This window comes from Pelodiscus sinensis, chromosome 6, assembly GCF_052426305.1.
Source record: "Pelodiscus sinensis isolate ZL-2025 chromosome 6, ASM5242630v1, whole genome shotgun sequence".
Lineage (NCBI taxonomy): Eukaryota > Metazoa > Chordata > Testudines > Trionychidae > Pelodiscus > Pelodiscus sinensis.
The window spans coordinates 101,713,790-101,734,573 of record NC_143057.1 but is presented as its reverse complement, the minus strand read 5'-3'; the positions used below and the strand labels follow the sequence as shown (position 1 = coordinate 101,734,573).

The following is a 20,784-nucleotide window of genomic DNA, read 5'->3' as shown; positions in this document are numbered from 1 at the left end:
CTTAAGGTCCCTTACAGCTCTATGAGATAGGTATATAATATATGACGATATAAGACAAAACAATTTATTCTCAGATTGTGTATTCAGTGCTCTGCCAGAGCAGTTAGTAAAAGCATTTCTGGAAAAAGGATGGGGTAAAGGGCAGAAATCTATCTTCCCATGCTACAAAAGATTCTGGATAAAATTCTGAAATGTGCTTAAGTGGCAAAAAAAGACTCCGTATTCAAATTAATATATGATAATGCCCAGAATAAAAGTTCTTAGCATGTACCTTTTTTACAAGATAAGCAACATTCTAAAAAATATAATTTAAAAAGCAATGAAGCTATGCGAGTTCCACTGATTTTCTCTTCACTTCAAAAATGTTACACTCTTGGTACGTCTAGACTGCATCCCTCTGTCAGCAGAGGGATGCAGATTAGGCAGGTCGACATCGCAAATGAGGCAGGGATTTAAATATCCCGTGCCTTATTTGCATTAAAATGGCCACTGCGTTTTGCCAACTCAGCACTTTGTCGGCAAAAAGAGGCAGTCTAGAGGAGGATCTGTTGAGAAAGAAAGACTTTTTTGACAGATCCTGTAAACCTCCTTGCAGGGTGAGAATGTCTTCCCTCCTATTCAGGGTGAGAATGGCTGCTATATCTGCATAAGTGTGGACCCACGGATTCGACCCCCCCCCCACCAATATCCTACTATATGGTGTCACATGGGAATCCCCTTCAGAGCTGAACTCCAGAGAAAAAAAATCCAGAAGGCACAAACCCTGATTACTCAAATCCTATTTCTTGTGAAGCTAGGGGGAGCAACTAGTTGGTAACAGCAATAAGATAAAGAGAGAGACAGAGAGAGTATGAGTGTAATATATCATATGCATATGACAAGGCATTACCAATAAATGTGGCCTTATCCCTCTGAAAGAGATCCTGTGCAATTCTTTAAGCACAACACATTTTAGGGTTACATTCTATCTCTCTAGATAATTTCATGGAGGTTAGGTCCATAAAAGGCTATTAGCCGGGGGATAAAATGGTGTCCTTGGCCTCTGTTTGTCAGAGGCTGGACAGGGATGGCAGGAGACAAATTGCTTGATCATTGTCTTCGGTCCACCCTCTCTGGGGCACCTAGTGCTGGCCACTGTCGGCAGACAGGATACTGGGCTAGATGGACCTTTGGTCTGACCCAGTACGGCCGTTCTTATGTTCTTATGTGTATAGGACCCAGACTGATGGCAGTTTCATTCCACTATAGAGTTCCTTTATTTTGTAAAGTCTATGTTCCCGGTATATTGTGAAGCTGAGATCTGGGAAGGCTTTATCTGTAGTAGCATGAGAGGGATAATTTGACCTTTAGATTCATGGCACCTGCATCCTTGTCCCATTCAAGTCAATGAGAGTTTTGTCATTGCCTTCCCTGGGAGCAGTACTGAGTCTTTAATTTTTAGTTTAAAGGCTGATTTATATGAGAATCAGCCAAGAACAGGAATTCAGGAAATTCACTGTAACTTAATTAATTTCTCAGTCACTGTAATTAAAAAAACAATAATGAGAGGTTGTATATTTGTTGGCAATAGAGAGGAAATGTTTGATTATTCCCTGTAAGTTAAATAACAGCAGGAAAGCATTTTTACAAGCAAGATAACTCTTTTGGGGGGAGAAGGGAACTAGAGAAAAACAGATATCACCAACAGATGATAGATTTTAGGCTTAAAAATCAATTTTAATCAGCAACAAAGAGCTGATGGAAAGACACATGATACATCTCTTCAGGAAAACAAAGGAGTCATCGTCGTCTATGGCCTGTATTTTTTTTTCCAGCAAGAATTTTTCAATGTATTTTATTTTGTTTTATTTTTACTAAACACAACAGATTTAAAAAGGCACTTGCAACCAACAGAGATATTCAGACTACTCATGAACTGGTCTTTCAATCAAAAAGTTTCAATAGTCCCCTGAAACAATTATGACAATTGTGCATATTAACTTGCAAAAAACATGTGCAAATACATTTTTGCAAACACAGGTATCATACGATTTCAATAATTAGTTCTGCTTAAGTCATTGGTACCATGACAACCAGCTTTTCCCCACCACCACAAATAAGCCTGATATTTCAATAGATCTGTAATCTTCATAGATTGAAGGCAAGTCACCATGTAATTTCTCCCAGTCATCACAAACCCAGAAAACTATGTTTCTAATAATGAAAGCCCCCATCATTATTACATGTCTCTTCCCCATACTGGAGTTCTCTCCTCAGGAGAGGTATCCTAAGTGTGAGAGGATACCAGGATATCATTTGTATGGAGGGCCCTAACTGTGGAATCAATTTGCTCTGGCTGGCTAAGACAGACTAACAGAAGACAAAAAATATAAAGAAAAGGAAACAGAAAAAATAAGGTGGGGGAAGGAAAAGGACACATGAATGGTAGAGGGAACAACATAATCTCACATCCCAGATGGTATTTATGATTTAGTTAGAGCAAGTTGAAGTGATGATATCATCTGAATTCATCTCTTTGGCCCAGTCTATTCAGGAAACATTGAGTTCTCAACTAAACAAAGTTTTTCATTAAAAAAAAAAGAAAAAAAGTTTTCCCTCTGCAGAAAATATGTTTCCAGACATCTTTTTAAAATGAAAAGTCAGATTTTTACATGAAAAAAATTCTACATAAATGATTTTTTGTCAATATCTGAACTGGAAGAAAACCCTATTTTTTATCTGCTCTGCCTATCATGTAAAATTATAATTGATAGGGGTTTTCTTTTCACTAAAAACAGATTATATACATAAAAAGGTAAAAATTACATTATATTTTTCTAGAAGCATATTGATAATGGCTAGCTTTAATGCACTTCTTATCTAACTGCATGCTTTCTTTATGGTGTTAGAATAGATACAATGTGCACAAAAAGAGTTTTAAAACTTTTTTCAGTATCTGAAATGAAAGGACATTTCGTATAAAAAGGTATGTATACTGACCATCATGTAAATATTCAGCTAAATGTGTTCCACTTTAAATTTAGCACTGACAATCTATTTTATATTAATACATAAATTAAAATATATTTCTGCAGCTATTAAAAGAACCCTTGATGTAAAATAATACTGTAATAGTAAGAGCCAGTGAACAAAGAGCTTTGCACTGTTAAAGGAAGGTCAAAATTCCATTAGTTTCCTGTATACTTGTTATGGATCTATACTGTATGTCCTGGTTACATATACTATTATGTTCTGAAGCTAAAGGTGCACATGTACCCTTAATTACTCAAAGCTCATGAAAGCAGAGGAAGTGTGGAGAAAATTGACAATCCTAGAATCTGCACAGTGAGAAATATTTTATCAGTCATAATATATTAGAAAAATACTGAGACTTCTTTCCTTCCACATTGATGATACGATCAGGATCACTGGTAGAAACGAGATAATTCTAGCTACTATCTCCATCTGGCTTGAATCATACATTTGTCTCCCATATTCTAAGATACACATTCAGAAACAAGCAGCTAGATGTAACTTTCTCATTTGGAACAGTAAGCTATACTATCGTCATTACTGCATGGCTATGTCTAGACCCCTCTTGCACAAAAAATAAGCACATGAGGCAAAGCGTGGAATATTGCCATGCCTCGTTTGCATAATTAATGAGGCTCAGTTTTTGCGCAAGAGGCTTTTGCGCAAGAGCCGTTCTTCCTGAAAAAAGAGGAAGAACAGCTCTTGCACAAGAGAGGGGTTTTGCACAAAAAAGAATCATGTAGATGGCTCCTTTTTGCGCAAAAACCTCTAGTGCAAAAATGGAGCCTCATTAATTATGGAAATGGGGTGCGGCAATATTCCATGCTTTGCCTCATTTACAGAGTTCGACAAATCAGGCAATCTGCTCACCCGTGGCGAGTAGATTTTAGTCGGTGCGGTTGCGCAGCGTGGTCAGTGCATGCGCAGCGGAGCTCGCCGCCGTTTGGCAAGCTCTGCTCATTTGCATATTTTTTGTCCCAATATCTAGACATAGCCCATGAAATAACACACAGAGAAAAACAAAGAAAGTGGTTTATTTGTAAAATCTGATCCCAATATCACTTGGTTCTTTCAGATATAACAACATAATTATGAATATGGCTGCAATTATTGTATTATGACAAGATAAAAAATAACAAGTGACTATTCTAATCAGAATGTTCTCATTTATTTATCTCCCATTTTACAAGACTACACAATTTATTTTCTAGACAATGAGTGAAGACATTTGAAAAGAAACAAATGCCCATTGTTTTATATATTTGATGTTTAAAATGAAGATGAATAACTTCTCTGATTTTAAAGCATTTTGGGAAACAATTAAATCCCTAATCAGAATGTTAGAAAGCAGGTAATTGGGTAACCGTATAACCACTGAAAATCTTCCCTGGTTACACAATTACACACATCTGCACAGCGGGGTGGCAGCCAGCTCCCTAGGTGCCAGTGTGTACTGACTCCTGCCTGCTAATCCCGCTCCTGCGGACCCAGTGACCACCCCAGAATGCTGCCCCGTATCAGCAGCATGGAGTAGCAGACAGCTTCCCAGGAGTGAGGTGAGAGCCTGCATGTAACGGTTCATGGTAGCTAATAAGCCCAGAATTATTGGTTAACCATGCAAACAGTTATCGTATTACATCCCCACCACATAAAAATATTTAATGCCTTTCCTCATTTCAAATCCTGGTGTTTCTCAGAAAAGAACTAGGGTTAAAATACATACTATATACACCTTAAAAAACCTCAGAAGGCAATTATAATGAATGAAAATCGGACATGCAGAAGTGACAGAACTGGAAAAACGAGCAAGCCTGAGTGACTTTAATGGCCAGTCCATTTCAGGGGTGCCAGAAGAACTTTTAGAGTGAATGTACTGGCAGCCATTGAACCAAGATGTTATCCCTTTATATATATATAATGGAAACCACTTCAAGACCGGGGCATACACCTAGGACCCATAGTTCCAGCACCTATTGTCCATTCACATATTCCCACAATATTCAGAATTTTTACTTGTAGTGAATGTGCCAGTGCACACTTCTTATGCTGGGTGACACATTTAGAATCAAATCAGCATGCATGCTTTTTCAAAGCAAGACCTTACTGTTAAAGAGCTATAGCTGACAAAGTCTATGGCTGTAGCCCCACAATGGTCATTAAAATTAATTAATATATCAGAGTTCTGACTTCACAATTGCTTAAATAGATCATTTGGTCCTAATTGTGCTCTGAAAATATTTACAGAATGCCTACTCATAAAAGCGATTACAAGTCAATCAGAAATACAGACTTATTGAATACCAATACTGTTTATGCTTTTTAAAATAGAAATTTGAAAAGGTCTTTTCTCTGAAATCCAGACTTTTTTTCTTTCTAGAGCAATTTGTAAATGTTACAGCTACTAGACATGTTTTCAAATAAATACTCTAAACTCACATTGCACCTTTATATTATGGGTCTTCAAGCATTTTACAAAGATTAATTAAAGGCAAGAAGGTTATATGCAGGCCATCAGCTAAAGCTCACAAAAGATGACACAGTTAGTTGGTATTAAACTGCAAAAAAAAGTCAGGAATCAAGATTTCCAAGGTCATCTTCTAACCAGTTCAGCATATGGTGATCCAAATACGATCATAAAATTGAAAAACAATCTTCACATACCTAAAACAAAGCAAAGCGAGTGGACCAGAGCTCAACTTTCCTCAATTACTATTCTTTTAAAATATTTAATAGTTACTTTGAATTTTTTTGGCACCAAAATCATAGTTAATTTAGTCATTGAAGGCATGAGACAACAGATAGCTTTGACTACATCTGTATTTACTGTAATGATCAGATGATCACTCATGGGATTTTTGACAAGTTGTTTTTAGCATGAAATATTACACTGCCCTGTAGCTAAGCAGGAAATGAAATCCATGCAGGCTAATGGGAATTTAATACACAAAGAAAGGGAATAAGCTATATCAGAACAAAACAACTTTATGCAAGAACAACAGTTCACACTAGTGTTTTTCCTGGCATAACTCTACAAGTAAAAAATCACATTCCTAATCAAAACAGTTATAAGAGCATACAAAAACTGTATGTTAGACTTTAGAAAAAATTCCACTTAATGGAATATTCACCAGTGCCAAAGATGTTTAACCAAGTGTTAGTAGGAGTAATGTTCAAAGTTCTGGTGTTTATTTTAACACAGAAGTTGCCTGATGATGTATACAAGAAGTAAAAAAGAGGAAATACAGTAAATATAATCTCTAATTTACTTTTATGAATCCTTTATTTCATTTTGAGTATTTTAGTCTGTTTTATTTTGTATGTCTTCCCTTTAATTGGGACAGCAGCTTCATCTTGAGGCTGCCCACCGATGTGTTCCCATTACGAGGGTTCTTTTGCATGATACATGGTGACTTAGATATTGAGTATTTGGTTCCATTGTTAAATATATTTGAGCATGTAGCTCTGTTTATTATAAGTACATTTTTACTAATACTTTTTTAAAAATTCTCAGAGCTTTATTGGCAGGGGCACCAAAACTCAAAATCATGTATTTTGTATGAATAGAAGAATTAAAGAAAAAAGGAATCTATAACCACTGGAAAAGAGAATCGATAATTTTTCATTTATATTTTTCTTTGCCCTCATATCATAAATCAAATTATTTTTAAATGCTAGTTAATATATTAAAATGGTATGTGTAGTATAGCTTAAGTTGTGTGAAATATTGAGGCCTGGAGATATTGTTTAAATTAAAATATACATTTGTGAAAACATTAATAATTAATTTTAAAAAATGCTAAGCACAGTCTTTGCAAACAATGCTTGGCTTCTAAGTTAACATCCACATGCTCAAAATCAGATAGCATTTCACAGCTCAAGTTTAAACATAACAGCACAAAGGCATGAAATTGAATTTTTCATTCAACCCTTTATTTAAATAATTTCTTGAACACAGAAACGGAGGGAGAAATATCTCCATTTTCTTTTTTTGCTTTAGTTGTGAACATTTGTAATCTTTTCCAGTTCTTAAAGATATTTTAAACCTTTTTATTTTACATCATCTTAAGACATTGTAAGGTACTAATGTTTGCACCTGTAGAATGCCTCTTAATTATGGCTTAAACATTATTTATTTCAACAAAACCTATAATGTTTCTACCCTCTCTGGTGACTACGCTGATCTTTTCTGTACCAAAGAGCATAAGAATGGCCATACTGGGTCAGGTAAATGCTCCATCTAGCCCAGTATCCTGTCTTCTGACAGTAGCCAATGCCAGGTACTTCAGAAGGTATTAACAGAACAGGTAAACATTAAGTGATTACCTCTCACCCATTTCGAACTTCTGGCAAACACAGGCTAGGAATACTTCTGAGCATGAATTTGCATCCCTGTCCATGCTGCTTAATAGTTATTGAGGGACCTTCTATGAACTTATCTAGTTATTTTTTAAACCCTCTTCTATTCACAACATCCTCTAGCAAAGAGTTCCACAGGTTGCCTGTGCATTGTGTGAAGAAATACTTTGTTTTGTTCTTTTTTAAACCTACGGCCTACTAATTTCATTTGGTGACCCCTATGAGAAAATACACTTGCTTATTTACTTTCCCCATGCCAGTCATGATTTTAAAGACTTCTATTATATCCTCCCTTAATCGTCTCTTTCCCAAGCTGAAAAGTCCAGTTTTATTAATCTCTACTTATATGAAAGCTGTTCTATATTCCTAATCTCAATAGAATAGTTAATTCATGTTTCTAGTAAACAAATGGATGTTTCCTTAGTGTAAACTTCAAAAGTTTTCAGATTTTGAAAATTTAATATGAAGTTAACAAAATGGAATTTCACTTACAACAGAAAAATCCAATATGTTCTAAAATTTATACACGGCTAGCAATAGAAAAAGAGAATGTTAACATTCTGCAAATTGACAAGGGTTCATTAAAAAAATACTGAAAATTCTCATACATTTTATCAAGCAATAGCATAACCAAGTTCTGACAATAAGCATTTAAAATGTATATTTCTACTGGAAGAACATCTGTCAGGCTAATCTATTTGTTTCTTGAGTGCCTTTCGCTATGGATGAGAGCCAAAAGACCACTGAAGTCAAAGGGCAACTATCCAGTGAATTAACTGGGCTTAAGATCAGGTTCTAGGTAACTTATTTCTTTAGCTTAGAAATGTTGTTTGATTCTGTATTGTTCATCAGCTTAGTCTGTTAACTTATCATACATTTCAAAATGGATTATAATGAAAAATTAAGTACTGGCATATTCAGTTAATGAGTATTGTGTATGCCTCTGATAAGGATTGTTCCTTTAGCCTGCAAATTGGATAAATGGATGTTTCAAAGACCAGTTTTTCTGTGCATTTTATCAGCATATTTGCTAAAGTTTCTGAATATTAAAAGTAGTCTTATATTCCCCTTTATGAGTAAGTTGAAAAAGTAAATCAAATCTGCAGCCACATTATTAGGATTATGTAATATAAAACGTGACAGACCTGACTTTATATTAACTAACAGAATTACCTGGCATTGCTAGGGTACTTCAGGGCAAGGGGATGGAGGCGTGGGAGGTGCAGGGGTCAGGGCAGGGCCTTGGTGATGTTGGGGGGGGGCAGTGCAGGAGGCTGAGGGTGGGGAAGGGAGATGCAAGAGTGCGGGTTGTGGGGTAAGGAAGAGTTCAGGGCAGGGGATGCCATTTGACATGGGCCTTTGCTCTCTCCCCTGTTCCCCCCACCGCCAGGGGTGTTTTCTCTCCCCCGGCTCCAGCCCTCCTGCAGCCACCAGGGATGTTTTCTCTCCTCCTAGCCCACCACCACTTCCAAGAGCATTTTCTCTCTCCTCAGCCTCCCTGGCCAAGGCTTTTTTTCTCACCCCCACCCCCAGCACTGTGGTCAAGGGCCAGAAGGCAGGGAAAGGTTTTGAGGAAGGGAAACTACTTGCTTGGTGTGCTAGCAGTCAATATGGAGGAGCCCCAGCCCTGCTGGCCACTCCCTTGGTAGACACTCTTAATACAGTAAATGTCCGATAATCCGGCACCTTTAGGACCCAGGGGGTGCCGGATTATCAGATATGCTGGACTATCTCGGAAGGGGGGGCTATGAGGGGTCTGGAGTGGGGTGGAGGGGATGCCATCCCCGACCCCTCATAGCCCCCCCTTCCAATCGTCTGGCTCTGCCCCAGGCATCCCCGATTCAGCTGCTGCTGGTCAGTTTCAGCAGCAGCCGAATCAGGGATGCCTGCGGCAGAGCAGCAGGGGTGCTGCCGGGTTGGTCCCGTAGCACTGCCCCTCGGCGCTGCGGGATCAACCTGGCAGCACCCCAGCTGCTCTGCCCCAGGCGACCCCAAGCGCAGCTGGGGTACTGCTGGGTTGGTCCCGCAGCCCCGAGGGGCAGTGCTACAGGACCAACCTGGCAGCACCCCCGCTGCTCTGCCCCCGGCTTCCCCGATTCAGCCGCTGGTCAGTTTCAGCAGCGGCTGAATCGGAGAAGCCCGGTGCAGAGCAGCTCCAATTGTCTGGCTGCCCGGAGCACTTCCGGGTTCCTGATGGTGCCGGGACCATCAGGAATGCCGGAGCATTGGATGCCGGACCAATGGAGTTTTACTGTATTATGTCCCTCCCTTTCCATGTTTAGGAAAACAGTCCCTTTCCTGGGTTTCTGGTGGTCCTGGCATAACAAACCCTGACCTTGTTTTAAATTAGGAGAAGTTAGGAGAAGAGAAAGCTATATATCAAATTTGGTGGCTCTAGCTCTTACCAATTAGGAGTTCTTTCACAAACAGACTCACAGAAAGACACACAGACACACTCTAAAATATAGAGTGAGATAAGATTTTGTTGTAGTTGCTATACTTGGCATTCAAGATACTTTTAGAAAATTGATATGTAGAGCGCCTTTTTAGATTTCTTGGATTTATTTATTAGCATCTTCATGCTGATGTCAGTCTTACATGTAACATCATGGACTTGTTGGCTCCACTGTATCTAAAAGAGCAGATTTTGCACAAAATGGGGTTAAATTAAGAACATTTTTAATAATATGAGATTAAATTAGAAATGAGTGATGAGAAGGGAGATTATGCTTAGTTTCTGATCTGGATTAGGTTGCTGTTGACAAGATTTTTGCAGCTTTTTTCCTATATTGGTTCCACTGCTTTGAATTAAATAATAATGAATGGATATTTCTGTAGAATCCCAATTGAATTAAAGTTCCTTTACCACTTAGAATTGAAAGGTGTTCAAAGTGGTATATTTGCTGAAATTGCCATTTATTCCCCCCAGACAAACACTTCCAAAGCTCAAGACACACAAAACTAGAACAAACATTGCAACTTGAAATTGAGAAAGTTAACACAAACACATGAAGACAAGAAAGAGTCCCTTGTTATATTGAATATACCAAATAGCAACTATGTATACTTTGAAAAAAAATCAGAATTCTAGTAAGAAAAACAATTTTTTCCATTCTCATGCATTGGATACACTCTTCTGGTCTAAAGTTTTGATTTATCAGAAGCAAACAACAGTTCTCTTTAGCCACATAATGCATACAGAGCATGCCAAAATTGTGCAAAAAAAGAATCAATACTAAGTGTCAGTTTCTGATAGCTTTGTTCACACAAAGTAGCATGTTTCTCTATGAGTAGTTTCACTCACTTCAAAGGAATTATTTGTAGAGTAAAGCTATTCAGAGTGAGCAAAGGTATCAGAACTTGTCTCAAAAGAGTGATTAGTTGTCAGCATCACCACCTGACAGAATTAAAAAAAAAAAAGTGTCCCAGCCACAAGTCCTTTAAGCATTTATGACTTCCCCGCACCAGCTCTCTCTCTACTTGGGGATGAATTCACAGATAAATACAAATAAGCATTAGCAAACGGATTCTGCATAATATTTCTCCTTTGAAAGTCATCGGTAAGAAGGCTTAAAATAATTTTGGATACACTGAATGAAGATGATTTACTGTTAAGACTGAAGCAAAGTGGATTGCATTAGTCAGAGGTGATTAGAGTCTGAATGAGAAATAAGATGATAGATAGGTAATTAACTAACCAAAATATCAGAAGAATTTATTACATATGTGATATATCGTAAAATGAATGTGCACATCTTATCTCTCTGGAAATGGTTATTATTACTAGAGCATAAAACAGTTTATTAGAAGGAGCATTCATAACAACTGTAGAGTCTCACTCAGACAAATACTGTATGTGAATAACAGCTTAGACACAAATAAGCCTGGAGATACAAGTAATGAAATAAAATAGAATACCAAAATTATGTGTCAGATATTTGGACACATTATCTGACTGTAGCAAATTCGGATCCCTTTTTTCTACATCTCAATTCTACAGAACTATTTGTGAGATAAAGTTCTATTCGACATTAGTAAGGATAAGAGCCCGACTATTTTTTATTTATGCACATACATTGTCAATCTTACTGGCTGTGTGCATGTCCCTTCTTATATTCTGTTTATTATTTAATAAAGGTATTGCCAGACCTGCAAAAGAAAAAAATGAACTATATTCTGTCCTCTTCATGCATTATCCATAAAATAATGTGATTTAAATTCTTAGTGCTATGTATATTTTTAACTTAGTAGTGATGTGATTGGCAGAAAGAATATTCCTTGAAATTTGAATCTGAATTTATAGTTTGGGCAATTTAATTTGTAATTATTGAATAGGATATGATTAACACATACTTATGAATAGTGTTGTATGCAATATGCATAAATGGTTTGTATGGCATTACACAGGAAAGATCTGACACTCTTAGTTCTGTGAAAGCTCCAGGCATTTTTTGTTGGTTGGGTTTGGTTTGGTTTGGTTTTTGCTGTTTTTGAAAGTCTAAAAGTAGCACAATACAAAAACTATTCAATTACTTGTCACGGCTCTTTTTTATGTTACTTTATTGACAATAGTAGAATTTCCCTTATGCAGCATAATTCTATCAGTAAAACATGCTCAGATTGCTTGAGCAGTGGAACCATTTTTCAGGTTTGCTTTATCTTCAATATGTAGTCGTACCATTGTCTATACCAGGAGTAGCAATAAAATGGTGGCAGCACTTGGCAGATCACCGCCACTATATTTACTTGTATCTCTGCAGGTATCAGAGATTGCAGTTTCCGTGGGCCACGGATCACCATTCCCGATCAATGGAAGCTGCGGGAAGCAGTGCAGAGTGGAATACCACTTCCTGCAGCTCCCACTTGCCATAGACATCAGGATCTGTAATCGCCTAAACCTGAGGATGCACAGGTAAATTTAGCATTGGCAAACCACCAGGGGCTAACCTTAGTGGACTGGGTCTGCCCCTGGGCCGGTATTTACCCACTCCTGGTCTAGTCTAATTTATCCAAATCCCAATGGATTTGTTTATTCTTGAGAATGATTTACTAAGCCCTGCGATCACACTTATTCTTCAGAGAATGGCTGGAGGGCTATTATATTTCTGAGTTAAATAACTGTATCCGCACTTAAGAGCGGGATACCACTTAACATTACCAGTGTAAAATGGAAGAACTTCTGTGTCTAGTCAAAGCTAACCCTGACTTACTTAGACAGCAATTATTGCCATTCATTAACATCCAGACTGGTTTCCAGGTAAGCATCTCTATTAATGGCCAGATATTGCAAGTTAGGCATTGCGGAGAAAGAGTGCACATCAGAAGGCACAATTCTGCACCATGCTCTTTGGCACAAAGATGGATCATACATGCACAGAGCCCAGATTGCTTTGACAGCTGTACTGGCCAGAGGTCAGGCACTAGCACCAGGGTCATGGTTCTGTCTCCTTGCACTCCGATCACTGTGAGACAATTTGTCTCTCTGGGGCTATGTCTACACAGCAGTGTTATTTTGGAATAATGTCAGTTATTCCAAAATAACAGTCTGCATCTATTCTACAAGCAGTTATTTCAACATAATGTCAAAATAATGGTGAGCTGGAGGACTTCTTACTCTGACTCCTGTAACCCTCATTTTACAAGGAGCAAGGGAAGTCGAAGGAAGAGTGCTCTTTCTCAGACTTCCTGCTGTGTAGAAAGCGCCAAAAGCCGAAATAAGCTATTTCCACTTAAGATAAGCAATTGATGTAGCTCAAGTTGCAGAGCTTATTTCAGCTTTAGCCCTGCTGTGTAGACTTGCCCTGGGTGAGCTCTGATGGAATGGTTCAGTTTTTGTGGGAATACTGGTGGTAAGATGGTCAGATGATGAGTCTGGTATAAATTCCCACAAATGTAAGAGATATTTCCTCTCCATTGATACCATGCTCACTAAGTTCTTGACAAAATTAAGGACTGCTACTCCCCTTCATAGTCCTCATCTTCTCTGGTGCTTTTGACCTTGTCAATCATCCTCTCCTTCTTGACCTCTTATTCTCACTCAGCTTTTGAGATACCTCTGGAGGTGTTTGCTCAGCCTTTGTCCTCAAGTATTTTTTTACTTACTTTGCACCTTGTTTTTGGATAATTTTCTATACTTACTCAGCTTTCGGTATCATTTATATGCCAATAATAAGTAAACCATCACCGTCCATCCAATCCTACATTTTTACCTGTCTCTATGATATCTCCTCTAGTTGTCTTGTTGTGAATTTAAACATATCATGTCCAAATACAAACTTGTATTTCCTCACAAATTCTCTCCACAATTTCCCTTTCCTTTTCAGTAGTAAAAAAAATTGCCATCCTCCATATATCACAGAGCTTTCTGATTCCTCCCTCTCCTTTGAGTAGTATTCTCAGGCCATAGATTCTTCCTCCTAAATAGCAGTAAGACCATCTTTTCTTTTCCATAATCTCAGGGTCTTATTATATTCAGTCTGGACTACTGCAATATCCTTCTCTCTGGCCATGCCAGCACACACACATAAAATGCAGGTCTTCCTTGCTTGTCACTTTGATTATAGCTTTCCCTTCTTCACATTGGCTCCCCGAGTGTTATCACATCAAATCTGAGCTTCTTGTCATTACCTTCAAAACACTTGGAACTGTGCACCTTTTTCCTCTCCCTTGCAATAGTTCACACTGTACTCTTATTTCCTTTCCTCTGCCAACATTCACACCCTCATCTGCCCATTTGACAAGTCTCACACATTTGTTTCTGTATCTTCATTCAGAACACTATGGTTATTACCGCATCCCTGAGTTAGTCCAAAAAGCCCACAACTCATCCACATTTAAGTCCCTTTTAAACACCAATTTCTACCATGCAGCCTGTCTCTCGCTACCTTGGCCCTGCCCTGAGACCCCCCACACAGCCAAACCTCTGCTCTGATTCTTGCAATCCTGACCCTCCTGCTCTGAGGCCCTCCTCATCCCCCAAAAAAGCCTTGACTCCTGAACTCCCCTACTCCCAGCCCCCGGCCGTGAACCCACTCCTTAAAGACCCAAGCAAATGCTGGGTCAATGTGCTAATATTAAATAAGTCAAATCAAACCAAACACACACACACACAAAATTTGATAGTCCCTTTCCCCTAAGCTTCGTCTACCTTTCCATCTTTGGACTGAGAACTTCTTGGGGCATCCCTTCTTGAAAATTTGAAAAGCACCCAGCAGTTGGTAGATGTTATTGTAAACTAATACATATTATTAATTTAAAGTGAATAAGGAACTCAGTGCCTGACCCTCTGAGGGATTTTCAGAGTTAGCCCCAGATAAAGCTCATTAATCTTGTCAGCCTGAGACATGGAACATCCTGGTCGTTATTCTAGGGGGGAAAAAAAGATATGTATTTGCATTGACTACCATGGAGTTGCACCGAGGATGGATTTGGCCCACTCTTCTCTATTTCTGCATGCTCAGTAGAGTTCACTGTAGTTTTCAATACTATTAGGCTACAGCATATGGGTTTGTTCCTGATTTCACATTGAACACAACTTGGCAATCATTCTTGAAATAGGAGATGCATTTTAAAAGAATTACCTTTTCTTGATATTGTCGTCGTGAGGAATCTAAAGACTGAATTAGGGCAGTGGCATGACCAACAAACATGGCATAACATGTAGCCCCCACAATCATACTCAGCATAGTAATCCAGAGATCGGACATGCTGACAGGGGCCCGGGCTCCATAACCAATACAAAGCATATGGCTCATGGCTTTGAAGAGTGCATACGAATACTGCTTTCCCCAGGAATCATTCTGCAAGAAAAGAAAAAAGTGACTGAGCCAGCAAGAAGATGGAGGACAAAGTATTTTGATCTATGTAGCAGGAAAATTATAGATCACTGATTTTGAAGGAACATCCTGGTAACGTATCCTTTCTGTATAGGAACGAGACATTCTTCTTATTAAATCTACTTTAAGAAAAAGCATTGTGGAGCCTGTCAAATATTGCTTAACATAGTGACAGAAAATAAGTGGACTATTTTAAAAGCAAATATTTTTCCCCATACTTGCATGTTAACCTAATTAAGTTAAGGATAAATGTCAATTTTGATTTAAAGCCCAGTCATCCAAATCTTCCACATACACAAAGCTGGTATTGTGGTTTGATGTCCAATAAGATAGAACCTTTCCCTTCCCTTCCCTTCCTTCCCTTCCCTTCCCTTCCCTTCCCTTCCCTTCCCTTCCCTTCCCTTCCCTTCCCTCCTCTAATAACTAAGGTTTCTTCTACACAGTAGTGTTATTTCGGAATAATTGATGTTATTCCAAAGTAACATAGTGTCTGTCTACACTACAAGCCTTTATTTCGAAAAACTGTTGAGCTGGAGGACTTCTTGCTCTGATTCATGGTAACCCTCATTTTGTGAGGACTAAGGGAAGTCAGAAGAAGAGTGTTCGTTCTTCGACCTCCTGCTGCGTAGACAGCACCAAAGGCCAAATTAAGCTATTTTGACTTAAGCTGCTCAGTTGACGTAGCTGAAGTTGCATAGTTTATTCTGACTCTAGCCTTGCTGTGTCCATGTATACTAATTGTTTATCTTGCCACCTGTGATGTGATAGGTTAGAATATAAAGTTGCTTGGGTTTTTTTGGTGTGTGTATGTTATGTTTTTTGTTGTTGTATTTTACCACTCTCATTTGGACTTTCATTTTCTCAAATTTTGTGCAAAATTGTTTGTTGAAAAGAGGTTTTGCTCCCCACTTGGCAAGCCACAATTTCTTCAGGTAAAAACTTCAACTATATAGAACTTACAGGTTCAGTTTGAACAAGCACAATAAAATCTCTCTGGAAATAAATCCCACACTGTTTCTACCCTAAGAGTTATTTGTTTCCCACATAGCACATATATCCTGAATTCTGCCTGCAATGAGGTTTCAGTATAATATGTATGGATGCTCTCACTCATAGGGTATGTATGCTAGGTAGGCAAATGAGGCGACCGGAGCTGCAAATGAAGCCCAGGATTTAAATGTCCCAGGCTTTATTTGCATGTTGCCGTCCGGTTGCCATTTTGAAATTTCACTAGCCTGAACTCACTGCCGTGCAGCTACACACGGCAGTGAAACGTTAATTCGAATTAAGTCCTTAGTTTAAATTAACTGTTACTCCTCATTCCATAATTCCATGAGGAGTAACAGTTAATTCGAACTAAAGACTTAGTTCAAATTAATGTTTCACTGCCACGTATAGCTGCGCGGCAGTGAGTTCGGAATAGTGAAATTTCAAAATGGCAACTGGATGGGAACATGCAAATAAAGCCTGGGATATTTAAATCCCGGGCTTCATTTGCAACTCCGGTTGCCTCATTTGCCTACCTAGCTCGAATTAACAAGCTAGTGTAGACATACCCATAGTTATTGTAGGAATCATGTATTTTCTTTTAACTAGTTTAAATAAATAAATGCCATTTGCAGCACACATTTGCATTTAATAAGTATACAATGCATCAAGACTGATTTATGATAATTTTAACAAATTAATACATTGTTTTCAGCTATTCGTCTTTTCACTAAGATCAGCTTTAATTCTTTTCTCTCTCATATTCATCAAAACCATCACAATTCACAAAGAATCTATCTACATTTAATCTGAACTCATGACTAAAGTCCCCACAGCTCCTTCACAAGATTTTAATGCTGTGTAGGTGTTTGCAAAGTGCTGCTTTAGCCTTGTATAGGCTTAAAAGTGCTACAGACATTGTATAGCTGACAAAGAAGCCATTGGATTCATCTTAGATTTTTTCTATTTTCTTCAGCAGAGAAATAAAACTAATGCTGTTTAAACCAGTTAACAGTCTGTTGCTTTTATTGTGTTATTAATCTTACAGTACAAATGAAAAAAACGCTTTGCCACAGACAGATAGCTTCCTGTATAACGTCAGACATGACACAATGAGGGGGAGAGAGAGGAAAAACAGTGATGACATCAACAAAATTCAGTGTTAGTCAGCAAAGGCCAGTGCACCGCAGGATACAAACAAAACAAAACAAAATTTCTTTAAATGAAATTTGAGGGGGCGAACATACAAACACAAATCAGATACATTCACTGGAGCCAGCATAGCAGGACTGAATCTTTAGCAGAGATTTAAATATGGATGTAAATACATTAATTCACAGATTTTGTTGCTCAAACCACTCATCTACTCACCCTCTTACTTTTTTCTGAATAATCAATTAATTTATAAGAAATTACCTGGAAAATTCTGGACAGTGTGTGTGTGTGAGAGAGAGAGAGAGAGTGTAAAAGGGAGATGCTGAGTCAATACTATTTTTGGAAGGGAAGCTTGAGTCTCAATAGAATTCAAGAAGCTTGTTTTCTTTGTTCATTGATCTGTCCCCAAATATAGCATATCCTTAAAATGTGTTTTATTTCACATTTTTCAAGTTACATACATCATTCTAATACTAAGCTTAATCTACAGAAACAAGTATAATAATGATCTCAGTATTTTCAATACATGTTGTCTAAGCCTAACGTTTGTCAGCATCAGCCTCAGATTTGTCAGTGTTCAAGGCTGGAATTTTCCACAACTAAATGCCAAAGTGCTAGTCTTTGCTATAGACAAAAGTGCAGAATGAATCATCCCTCTGATACCAGAGTATAGAATTCTCCACATCCAGCATTTCTCCATCAGCTTCATAAAGCAAATTTTATTTGATGTATTCTGAATACTGCTGAATTACTCAAAATTCATAATATATAGTTAACCTTGTTTTGTTTACACATTCACACTACGTTATAATTTAACATAATTATTGTCATTTTAAATGCTTCCTGAAATGACCCACATTTCCTCCTGCTGTGGAAAAAAAATCGCTACTCAGTTTTTCCAACTAAAAGGTAAAAAAGGGCATTTAATTTCTTATTTGACAGTGAGTTGATCACTGGTTCCAGATTAGCAATAATCGGTTTAAACTATTTTAAATGGAATGACATTAATTTGGAAAAACTATTAAAGACAGTATTTGTGAGGAATACCAAAGCTGTTTATCCAAGGATTGATTGCATAATCTAGCTTGATGACACTCGGAAATCCTCAGACGTGTAAAAGCAGTGATCACTGATGATTTGCAATTACTTTTGTAAGTATAAGCATTGATTTAGAGTTGTTATCCCACAGACTGCATTCAGCACAGTGCACTCTTGATGTTTAAGGATATTATACATCAAGGGTACACTTGTTTCCTCTGATCGAAGGATATTATCCTCTCCCTCATAACTCCACATAAGCCTGTTATAAATAACTGTTTTATAATGTGTTAACTTCCCAGCTCATAAGCTCAATTTCACAGAAAGTTTATAGGGCATATTTAGGGGACAAAAAGGTAAACTAAACTAATTTGCTCAGTAGAATAAGAGTTTGTTTTAATTAAATCTGAAAAGGTTATTACTAGGAGATTCTTCTGTGATCAGACAAATCATTTCTATTCCCAGATTGAAGTACTTTCCTTTTATCAGCTGGTCATGCCCTTTCATTCAGATATAAATTGACTGAGAAATCTTATAGCAAGCACGTTATTTTGCAGGTGGGAGTGGGGTTTTCCCACATTTTGATTCCATTCCACCCCCTCAAATTATATTAGCTACAGATGTCACAGGAAGGTGCAGGTGAGTTTTCAAGGGCATGCTTTACTCGCTGTGGACCAAACATATTTTTTGCTACTCAGGAGAAATTAAATTGTATTGTTGTTGAGATGAAAGAAAGCATAAAGAGGCAGCTGCAGTGTGGTTCAGCAGTGGCTCTAGAGCAGTGGTTTTCAAACCATTTTTCTCATGACCCAATTGAAGAAAATTGCTGATGCCCACAACCCAACATAATTTGACTAGAGTGTGGGCTTGGGGGTGGTGCTGATGGGGTACTTAAGGGGGCTCTGGCTTTGTGCGCGCGGGGGGGTCAGGGCCAGGGCAGGAAGGGCTAACCTAGAGCAGCTCCCGATTAGTGGTGCAGTAAGGGGGATAAGGCAGGATTCCTGCTTCTCCTGGCACCTCAGACTATGCTGCGCTCCAGAAGCAGCCACCATCAGGTTCCCAGGTAATAGTAGTGCGGAGCTAATGCTTGGAGCAAGGGCAGTGCACAGGGCCCTGTGCGCTCACTTCCCCCATCACCACCTAAGGAGCCTGGCCTGCTACACAGTCTGTGGTGGCAGGACTGGGAGGTAGACTGCCTTAGCACTTCCACTGGCCACCGTGAAGCAAGGAGACCCAATGCCTGATATTCCACAACCCAATACTGGGTGGTGACCCATAGCTTGAAAACCACTGTTCTAGAGAAGTGCCCTACCAAAATCTTGAGGACATGAGCCAATGTCCCAGGAAGTCAACTGTAGTCTTTCCAGAAACTTCAGTGGACATTGGATTAAGCCCTAATACTCTAAATATGACTTTATTTTAACTTTGAACAAGAGTTCTTAAAATTAAAATACAATTAAGAAACTAATCAAGCATGCATAGCACAAGCATTTGCATAATATATTAAATGCTCTTACAAAACTGAGAGTTGAGAGAGGACTGTATCTGTATGTTTACAACAACACTGGTAATTAACACCCAAAACAGGGAGAAGGAGAAAGAGGTTTTGAATAAGAATTCCATGCATTCATTATCAATCCCTGTGCCACTCATCCTGCACGTCCAACTTTTCTTCCCCCTGTTACACTTGGTTACAGAGAGAAATGTTATCATACTTAGAGGGTTCTAATATAAGTTGTACCTCTCTTAACCAGGACTCTCTGGTCTGGCAACATCTGTGGTCCTGGACCACAGGGTCCAGGAATAAGGAGATCAGGGGGGTGCTAAGGAAGGGGGTGAGGGGTGCAGCAGAGAGATCTCGCCCTGCTGCTGGGCAGTAGCAGGGGGCTAGCAGTGGCTGCAGAGTCCCAATAGCCAGAGCAGCCGCAGAATCCCAGCAGCCCCAGAACTGATGGCAGCTACAGAGACCCGGCAGTCACAGAGCTCCAGCCTGCATATCCATGGCTAGCAAGGCAGCAACAGGGCTTGGCTGGAGTCCTAGCTGAGGGCTCCAGCTGCCCCAGCTACTGGGACTCTGCAGCCCCTGCCAGCCCCCTGCTACCGCCCAGCAGCAGGGCCAGATCTCTCTGCTGTGCCCGCCCCCTCCTTAACACAGGCCTCCTGGCTGAGTTGTGCTCCTTATCTCCTTATACCTAGACTCTGTGGTCCAGGACCACAGATGTTGCCAGACCAGAGTCCTGGTTAAGGGAGGTGCAACCTGTATTAGAGCCCTCTAAGTATGATAACATTTCTCTCTGTAACCTCCCCTCATTCAGCAAGTCCCTTGTTCGGGACCAATCAGATCCCGAGGGTGCCGGAGATCCAACTTGATTTCAAATAGCTGAACAACCAAAGTATGGTT

At 39.0% G+C, this 20,784-nt stretch overlaps 1 protein-coding gene across 1 annotated transcript in view; it reads right to left on the bottom strand.

Annotated features, from left to right (window-relative positions):
- The window catches only part of LOC102461934 (potassium/sodium hyperpolarization-activated cyclic nucleotide-gated channel 1), a 163,562-nt gene that overhangs the window by 69,584 nt on the left and 73,194 nt on the right, over nucleotides 1-20,784 (bottom strand). The window contains exon 3 of the mRNA XM_089779398.1: nucleotides 14,949-15,167. Within this exon, the coding sequence (XP_089635524.1) occupies nucleotides 14,949-15,167 (219 nt within the window). The remainder of the gene's footprint in view (nucleotides 1-14,948; nucleotides 15,168-20,784) is intronic.